The 10,538-nt window shown below is 39.7% G+C and overlaps 1 protein-coding gene across 1 annotated transcript; it reads left to right on the top strand.

Moving 5' to 3' along the window:
• The first annotated feature begins 8,425 nt into the window (after window positions 1-8,425).
• Window positions 8,426-9,291, top strand: LOC120944237 (olfactory receptor 6M1-like). Its single transcript, XM_040358254.1, has one exon. It carries the CDS (start codon window positions 8,426-8,428, stop codon window positions 9,251-9,253), a length of 828 nt encoding a protein of 275 aa, XP_040214188.1. The 3' UTR covers window positions 9,254-9,291.
• Window positions 9,292-10,538: the final 1,247 nt, after the last annotated feature.

Below are 10,538 nucleotides of genomic sequence, written 5' to 3'. Positions count from 1 at the left end.
GACAATGAATTAAAGTGTTTGTTCACCAATGCCAAAAGTCTGCTAAGCAAAACAGGTGAGTTGGAAGCTTTTGTGCACGACGAGAACTATGAATTAATTGGTATTGCTGAATTGTGGCTTTATTCTTCACATGACTGGGCTATTAATATTCCTGGCTATGCTCACTTTCGGAGAGACAGAGTAAAACAGAGGGGTGGTGGTATTTGTCTCTATGGAGTAGATTTACTAAAACTGGAGCACACAGAATCTGGTGCAGCTGTTCAGAGTAACCAACTTCTAACTTCAGTTTGTTCAATTAAGCTTTGACAATAAATGCTGATGCATGATTTAATTTAAGAAACAAAAACAAATAATTGAGCGCACTCCCAATGTGTACCTATATGTAATACATACTGGGGGAGGGGAGAGGGTAGGGTGAATGGTGAAATGACCAGAGTTCAAATAAGCAGTTAATGGATATGCTTTAGTCCATATCAAATGTCCATAACACTGTAATAATAATAAAACTTTGCTTGATGGCAGCCAGCAGACAGATGAAGCAATCTGTAGGAGAGCAAAGGAGACACAAAGCGGCGCCTTCTAAGCGTAGCAGATGAGGATTTTATTTTTAAAAAAGTAATTTAAAATATAACTCTTTCTTCTGTTCACTACTGCTAAGCTACTGTGACGATGTCCACATCATAGATTAACTATCTTCTTTTCATTTTATTCCTCTTATATATAATTAGTATTATTAGTTATAATTGTGTGGTAATAACATGAATATATGTTTTATTTCATGTATGACTCCAGTTAGTTAGAAATACATACAGCTCTATCTATCTTTATTATGTTATATTTTTGTAGGAGGTTTGTGTTGCAGAACTGCAACAATATGACATCTATATGTGCGCTTATGGCTTTGTCCATGCACGCCTCGTATTGAGTGAATTTGTGTCTTTCATTTATGTCAGTTTAAATAATTTCTTACCCCTTACCATGGTTTTATATCAATATTTGTTTGTTCATCATTATTAATCAGGCCACTTGTTGGATTTAGCTATTTTGGGTTTTCATTTTATGTATTTGTTGTGGGTGGCATCCGTTTTCCATTTCAATGATCCTTCCAATAGGAGTGTAATGGGCGGGCCGATTAGTGGCTATATTGCCCTTCACCAAAATGGCCAATACATTGCCTGATGAAGGGACATGAATGTCCTGAACGCGCGCATCCTCCCGCGCCCGGAAGTGACGTCAGCTACTCAGCACACAGTGGAAACCAGCTCCCTTCTCTTTGGTTTCGAGAGCGTCCAGTTCCCGCCGCTGCTGCCGCTTGTGGCAAGGAGTTAGCTGCTATTCAGCATGAGTGACAACTGCCTCCACCGGGATCCCCGCGGACGACAGCACTAATGTTTTTACGCCCCAACCTAACATTTGTCTTGTGAGTAGGTTTTTTATACCTTTACATTTTAAAAAATAAAATCCTCATCTGCTACGCTTAGAAGGCGCCGCTTTGTGTCTCCTATGATTTAATTTAATGTTAGCTGTAAACAACAAGCACATACTAGAAAGATAAAAATACCTAACTTTAGGGCTCCATGCACACTGGGCTTAAAAAATGTTGGTAAAAAGTGACTCAAAGTTTAGAGGAGTTTAGGAGAGTTTGGACCGTTTTCATCAGACGAACTGATCGTGTGTGGGCCCCATCAGTTTTTTCCTTTCGGTGAAAAAACTTAGGCCCAGATTCACAAAGGAGATACGACGGCGTATCTCCTGATACGCCGTCGTATCTCTGTTTCTATCTATGCGACTGATTCATAGAATCAGTTACGCATAGATATCCATAAGATCCGACAGGTGTAATTGTTTTACACTGTCGGATCTTAGGATGCAGTACCGCGGCCGCCGCTGGGGGGAGTTTGCGTCGTAAACCAGCGTCAGGTATGCAAATTAGGAGTTACGGCGATCCACGACGGATTTTCGTGTTCGCTACGTCGCCGCTAGTTTAGTTTCCCGTCGCAAAGTTAGTCGTCATTTTGGGTGCCCTAACTTTAGTCAGCAAACGTATTGCTGTCTAAAGTATGGCCGTCGTTCCTGCGTCGAAATTTAAAAATGAACGTCATTTGCATAAGCCGTCCGGGAATATGGAATTACGATACGCGCGTCGCCGTTCAAAAAAATGACGTCACTGCGCGCAAAGCACAACGGGAATTGCGAAACAGAGCATGCGCAGTAGGGGAGCGCACCTAATTTAAATGGCACACACCCATTTGAATTGGCCCGCCTTGCGTATTTACGATACACCGCCGCAAGTTTCCAGGTAAGTGCTTTGTGGATCGAGCACTAAAACTGGAAACTTGTGGCGGTGTATCGTAAACGGGTTATGTTACACTGCCGCAAATGTATGTGAATCTGGCCCTTAGAACCTGTTTTAAAATTATCTGATGGTTAAAAAACCGATAGAAAAAAACGATCGTCTGTGGGGAAATCCATCGGTTAAAAATCAACGCATGCTCAGAATCAAGTCGACGCATACTCGGAAACATTGAACTTAATTTTTCTCAGCACGTTGTTGTGTTTTACGTCACCGCGTTCTGACACGATCGTTTTTTTAACTGATGGTGTGTAGGCAAGACTGATGAAAGTCTTCCATCAGACCGTTTTCATCGGATGAACCGATCGTGTGTACATGGCATAAGAGAGCACATTTTCCAAGTATGAGGGCTGGGATGGAATATTGACATCGATGAACACAGAACTGAAATTGTAATTCTTCAAAAGGACTATGTGAACCCATTGCAAAATACTGTATATTCCCATAGGCAATAGGTTTAAAAGGGAAAAAATTAAGGGCTCACTGCCAAAGTTAAAAAAGCAAAAAATAGAAAATAAGAAAAGACCTTTTAAGATATTATATAAGAATGAAGGAACACTATAATCATTTAAATCTTACCAAGAATATACCAGAATATGTAAAAAGGAAAGCAAGGCCGCAAAAATTCAAAACGAGCAACAGATTTCAAAACATAGCAGAACAAACTCCCAAAAACTATTCAAATAAATTATTAGTAAAAAGGTCAGGTCTGAGTATGTAGGCCCTTTACAAAATAATTTGGAGTGGGTGACTGGGGACAAAGAGATGACAAATGTATTAAATAACTTCTTCAGCTCTATTTATACAAAGGAGCATGGGGGAGCTAATAGCCACAATGAGGATGATATTAACACAGCCCCACATGAACCACAAAAGTGATATGCTCCAGAAATATTTAGACATAATTAAGGTGGATAAAGTTCCTAGACCTGATAGCATACACCCATTGATCCTAAAATAATTGAGCTCTGTCATTTCCAAAACATTGTTTCAAATTTGTAGGGGCTCTATAACCGGTTCCCGACCGCCTCACACAGATATACTGTGGCAGAATGGTTCTCATGTGTGAAATCCTGTATATATACAGCTTTGCCTAGGAGAGCCACCAGCACTCGATGCACGTGGCCGGTGGGTGCAATCGCCGCTGGCCACGTGCGATCGTGTGCACAACTACCAGCATGGGGATTTGTATGTGTAAACACACAAATCCCTGTGTTGTCAGAGGACAGGAGACAGATCACTGTTCCTACAAAGTAGGAACAGCGATCTGTCATCTCTCCTAGTTAGTCACATCCACACACAGTTAAAACACAGTGAAGGAACACACAGTTAACCCCTTGATCTCCCCAGATGAAGACACGTGACCATGTCGTAACGCGTAGGGATTGGACGAACGTACACCTGGAGTGACGTAAGCAGGCGCCGAGGACGCCGCTGGTTGTTTTATGTTACTGCACAAGTTTTTATGTTTGATGTAAGCACAGGTTATTCTTGATTAAAATTCCCCCTGAGTTTACATACTACACCATTGGAGGCTCTTTTGTTCTCTCTCTCCCCCCTACTCTGACTGGAGTGTGTATTAGGGATAGATCGAGGAGAAACCCCATTGAAGCGTGACAGGTGGAAAGACGCTGTGGCTGCAAGGAGGTGTTTGACCCTAAGGATATCTTTGATGCCCTATACTTTTATCATTGAGGTGAGAGTTCTGGGAACCCTTTTACGGATATAATCATTCATCTGTCAGTCATTCACTTACACTTGGCCTAGTGGAGATTCAGCTGCATACCTATTCCCATTAGGCAGTTCGCCACTTTATTCACTTATGGGACTTATTACCATTTTCCACTTCACTTTATACATTTAGAATTTCTCTCTATGTATATATATGTTTATTTTTTGCACAGTTTATTACTCATCACTGTCATTTATTTCTGATAGCGTGTAGTTTTTGCGCAAAATCCCTCTTTTAATATTATTTCACTTATGTATTGTAAACACTATTAGGTTTTGCTGCATTTTCACAATTTTGTTTGGTTATATATCATTAGTAGTTCATAATAGCGCGAAGGACACTTTATATTAACCCCTTGATTGCCCCCTAGTGTTAACCCCTTTCACTGCCAGTGACATTTATACAGTAACCAGTGCATGTTTATGGCCCTGATCGCTCTATAAATGTCAAGGGTCCCAAAAATGTTGCAATACTGCTGAAAATTGGATATCGATGCCATTACTTGTAAAAAATAAATACATAATAAGAATATTATAAAAAAGCCATAAATCTTTCCCATAGTTTGTAGATGCTATAACTTTTGCACAAACCAATCAATATACACTTATTGCAACTTATTTTACCAAAAATATGTAGAAGAATACATATTGGCTTAAACTGATGAAGAAGTCTTTTTTTTTTTAATTGGGGGATATTTATTATAGCAAAAAGTAAACAATATATTTTTTTTCAAAATGTTCACTTTTTTTGTTTAAAGAGCAAAAAATAAAGACTGCAGAGGTGATCAAATACCACCAAAAGAAAGCTCTATTTATGGGAAAAAAAGGACGCACATTTTGTTTGGATACAGCATTGCATGACCGCGCAATTGTCATTTAAAGTGACAAATTGTAAAAAGTGCTCTGGTCAGGAAGGGGGTAAAATCTTCCAGGGCGGAAGTGGTTAAAGGGGTTGTAAAGGTTCGTGTTTTTACCTTCATGCATCCTATGCCGGGGGACCCCAGAAGACCAGGATCGGGGCCACTGTGTGCAAAACGAGCTGCACAGTGGAGGTAAGTATAACAAAAGACCATATTCAGAGATTAGAGGTTAATAATTCATACGTACTCTGAATGGTCTAGGGTTGCTAGTGGTATGTCCCAAGGTTCAGTGTTGGGAGCCTAATTTTTTTTATATAATAATAAATTAATTATATAGGGTCTTGGATTAAAAATACAATTTTAGTCTTTGCAGATGACATCCTTACAGAATAACATCCTTACAGGTCGTCTCCAACTTACAAGCCAACCTCAATGGACTGTTTATTTGGGCAACATGTGGCAAATGACGTTTAAAGTATAAGTTCATTTTAAAAAATAAATAAAAAATAAATGCCTGAGTAATCACAGCAGAAGCAGCCCACCGGCTGCACACGCACTGCCTAGGCGGAAGTGCAGAATCATGTGTATATATGTGATTCTGCACAGAACGACCGCCCTGTAGCAGTATGTTTACTATAGAGCAGTAATGAACTGGCATAGGTCATCACAGAGGACAAGGGGGTATTCTTTATACCTGGAGGAAAAGAGATTTAATCTACAAATATGGAATTTTTTCTTCACAGTAAAAGCTGTGAAAATGTGGAATAGACTTCTGATTCTGTCTGGCTCAGTTGATTGCATTAAAAAAGGCTTGGATTCTTTACTAAATGCACATAATATAACTGGATGTTAACATTTATAGCTAAAGTTGATCCAGGGAATTATCAATTGCCTATTGGGGATCAGGAAGGATTTTTTCCCCCTGCCAGAGCGAATTACTTCATGCTTTTTCTGTTGTTTTTTTTTCCTTCCTCTGGATCAACTGTGGGTATAGGATTGTGTATATATGATTGTATATGTTTTTTTCCCTTTTATTGGTTGAACTAGATGGACTTGTGCCTTTTTTCAACTAGACTAACAATTTAATCACAGTATATATATATATATATATATATATATATATATATATATATATATATATATATATATATATATATATATATACCATTCATGTCTCCCAAACAGATAAAACCTTGGGTGCTGGCACAGTAGTAAATCTTCTGTGCTGCAGAGCTATTGCCATTGGAACTTCCCTGTTGGGAAGTTGTTTTGGACATTCAGATTTTCTGGCCAGCCTTTGTATGCTCCCTGTGTCTTTCATCACCTGACACGACAGTAGACTCTTTAGTCCCCGACGAGGCTGAACAACATCACAGTGGTGTTCTACATCAGGAGGCAGGTCGGAACCTGCAGGGTCAGTCTACTGAAAGAGGTAGAGATGATTGTGGCCTGTGTGGAGAGGAATCTCTCTACATTTTTAGCACATCGACATTCAGAACTTTAGGGAAGAGACCATATTTGGGGACTCAGTTGGGCAACAAGTGGTACCTACATCCAAGTTCCTTCAAGTAGATTTAATCTCTGGGCTGGATTCTACAGTTAGATCTGGTAGCATCTCCTTACTTTTACTACCTAGAGAGTCTTTTTCCAAGAAACCTGGGTCAGCAAGTTCGAGTTGAAGGTGCTATGACAGATCGGGAAATATTTGACACAGCATATACTTTTCCTCCAGTCCGATCCATATACAGTCTGTTTGGGTCTCTTGTTGACGACAATGGCATTCAACATAGTAATTTCCCATTGGCCAACTAGGCCTTGGTTCCTGCTTTTGGTATTGAGTAGGGTTGAGCGAACCCGAACTGTAAAGTTCGGGTTTGGTACGGACTTTGGGTTTTTCCCGAACCTGGACCTGAACCCGAATAATTGGAAAAAGTCCGGGTTCGGGTTCGGAGTTCGGGTATGTTTTGGCGCGCTGCATGACAGCCAATCGCCATTCGTTTTACAACTGTGACTGGGAACTGATCACAGCCATGCCTGCTTATGGCATGGCTGTGATTGGCCAGTGTAGCATGTGACCTATCATGTGACGTGCCTCTATATTAGATAGAGGCACACAGCACAGATCGTCACTCTGCTTCACTCTAGATAGGGAAAGGCTGCTGCATTTGGCGTTCAGGGACAGTGTTAGGTGTTCTGTGCTCCAGAAATCTCAAGAAACAAACTTTATTTTTTTGATATCTACATCATCTAATGCTTTCTGACTCGCTGTCACTGTGCTTCACTTACGATAGGGAAAGACTGCATTTGGCGTCCAGGGACAGTGTTAGGTGTACTCTGCTGGCTCCAGAAATCTCAAGAAACACACTTTATTTTTTTTGATATCTGCATCATCTAATGCTATCTGGCTCCCTGTCACTGACTGTGCTTCACTTACGATAGGGAAATATTTCAACAGCACTGCACCTGTGATATACTGTGTTTTTCTATAAAGTATATAGTTCAGTGACAGGTTCTATAGGTGACTCTGAATATTTCAACAGCACTGCACCTGCCACCACCTGTGCACCTGTGATATACTGTGTTTTTCTATAAAGTACATATCTCACTTTGGGAGATTTCCTTTATCTTTCTGTGGGTCCCAATGGTACACACGCACACACACACTAACTTGACAGTGGTTTAAACCCTTCCCTAGTCTATACAGAAGTAAAAAAAGTTTGACTATTTAGACATTTTAATATCAGATATTCTTACATGTTAGGCACTGAGAGAGGGTGGGAATGTGTGTTTGCAGTATAAAGTTTTATCATGCTATCAAGAAGAAAAAAAGCTAAACAACTATATTTTGACACTAGCAGATTGTTGCCAATTTGTACATTGGCCATTTTAATAGCTTCCTTTTTTATTATTTTCTAGAGATAACAAACAAAAGTACACCTTTCCTTCCTCCTGAGAGATCTCCACTTTTTTTACATAAATATACTTTTTTTCCCAAGGGTTTTCTGGCCAATCTACAGATGTTTTGGGTCTGCACCCTTTTTCTTTGGTAGTCGATGGGGGAGGTCCTTCCTCAAGTACAAAAATCTAATGACGTGTAAACACTGTTCATTGTGGTAGTATGCAAGCCAAGTCTAAGCTGTGTGAGATGCCTCTCCAGGGGGTGAGTCCATGACAGCCTGAGCTCAGTAAATGACACTGGCCATCATTCAACCCAAAAGACTGGAGACATTTATTGGTGGACTGGATATACTGCAGAGGACAGCCCAGGATCTATGCAAAAACCTTTTTCTTATTTTAACTTTTTCCAGTTTTATGTATTTCTAGAGTTTCACTCTAAATCAATAAAACAAACTATTTTGTCAACCATGTTTTATTTTTCAGAATGAATATGAATACATCTGGTTATCATACTGATTTTATTTTATGTGGACTTTCTGAATTTCAGTTTTGGCACTTGAATTTGTTTGGGATTATTTTGGTCATGTACCTCTTAACTATCACTGGAAACATTATCATCATAACTATTGCACTGACAGACAGACTTCTCAATAGCCCAATGTATTTTTTCATTGGCAACTTGTCTTTCATTGAAATGATGTATACATCTGTTACAATTCCCAAACTCCTAGCTCTTTTAATTGGAAAAAGTAATTCCATATCATTAAATGGCTGTCTCACTCAGTTTTTTTTCTTCTTTTCATTAGGGTCAGCTGAATGTTTTCTTCTAGCAGTCATGTCATATGACCGCTATTGTGCAGTTTGCAACCCATTGCTCTATAATCTTATTATGAGTAGACCTTTATGTTGCTACCTAGTCTTGGCTTGTTGGCTAGGAGGCATCTTTCCAAATTTGTTTCCTACTGTTTTACTTAGTCATCTTAACTTCTGTGACAGATATATTCAACATTTCTTTTGTGATCTTTCTCCTATTTTACAATTATCATGTTCCAATACTAACAGACTGCAGACTTTAAATTTTCTCACTGCCTCTGCAATAGTTTTGTTTTCCTTTTCTTTGACCCTTTGGACATATATCCGTATTATAATGACTATACTCACAATTCAATCCAAAACTGGTAAATTTAAAACTTTTTCCACTTGTGCTTCTCATCTGACTGTTGTTATCATATTCTTTGGGGCTGTGGCTTTAGTTTATGTTAGACCTAATGCTAGCAAAGATTTTGAATTAAATAAAGCACTGTCTGTTGTTTATATAGTTCTAACCCCTGTAGTTAACCCCCTTATTTATAGTTTTCGTAACAAAGATGTAAAGCGTGCAATAAAGAAACTCATTTTGCAAGAACGTTAACAACATTACAAATACAGGATTATTATTGAAGGTGTAAAATTGACCACATCCAATGACAATGACAATTTATTTCATACAATATTGTTAACCCAATTGTCTTTGCTCCTGGCTCACACATTCATCCTCTAATAATAATAATTAATTCAGGAAAATGAACAACACACACTTTTTAGTCCTCCTGAATAGATGCATGTACAACTGTGTGATCTTCCTAGAATTAAACTATTTGGGAAACAAAGCAATCCTAATTAACAAAGTGTATGATTCTATACAGATTAAACAACCTTGCATGTGTGTCTAAATAGTGTCCTTAACCACTTGCTTACTGGGCACTTAAACCCCCCTCCTGCCCAGACCAGTTTTCAGCGCTGACGCATTTTGAATGACAATTGCGCGGTCATACAACGCTGTACCCAAATGAAATTTTTATAATTTTTTTCGCAAATAGAGCTTTATTTTGGTGTTTTTTAATCACTGCTGTGTTTTTTTTTGCTAAACAAACAAAAAAACATGGAACATTTTGAAAAAAAAAAAATCATGTTTCATAGTTTGTTATAAAAATTTGAAAACAGGTCATTTTTCTTCTTCATTGATATGCGCTGATGAGGCGGCACTGGTGGGCACTGATAGGCGGCACTGATGGGGACAGATAAGCTGGGACTGATGGGCACAGATAAGGTAGCACTGAGGGGCACTGATAAGGTGGCACTGATGGGCACTGATGGGTGACACTGATGGGGCACTAATGGGGTCACTGATGGCACTGATAGGTGGCACTGATGGGCACTGGTAGGTGACACTGATGAGCACTGGTAGTGTACACTGATGGGCGGCAATGGTAGGTGACACTGATAGGTGGCACTGTGGGCTCTGATGGGTGGCACTGTGGGCACTGATGGGTGGCACTGTGTCGGTTAAACTGTGGGCACTGATAGGTGGCACTGTGGGCACTGATAGGTGGCGCTGTTGTGCACTGGCAGGTGGCACAGATGAGCATCAGTCTTGGTCTCCTTCATCGGGACCGATGTCCCTCTGACAGACACCGCTGATTGGCTATTTCTTTTCTCCTCACACATCAGTGCAAGGAGAAAATTAGGATTTTTTGTACTGACCGTAAAATCCTTTTCTCTGAGTCCATGGACGGACACAGCTCCTTAAATCTTGACAAGTGGGTTATGTTCCCCGTTTACAGGAGAGGACTAGGCATAAAACATGTTAAATGGTTAAATACATGTTACATTAACAGAGTTGAACAGCCCCACCCAGGGGGCGGTCCCTCCAGACA

Source organism: Rana temporaria, chromosome 1 (assembly GCF_905171775.1).
Source record: "Rana temporaria chromosome 1, aRanTem1.1, whole genome shotgun sequence".
In the NCBI taxonomy this organism is placed as follows: domain Eukaryota; kingdom Metazoa; phylum Chordata; class Amphibia; order Anura; family Ranidae; genus Rana; species Rana temporaria.
Note: the sequence above shows the minus strand (reverse complement) of the source record. Positions and strands in the feature narration are given on the sequence as shown.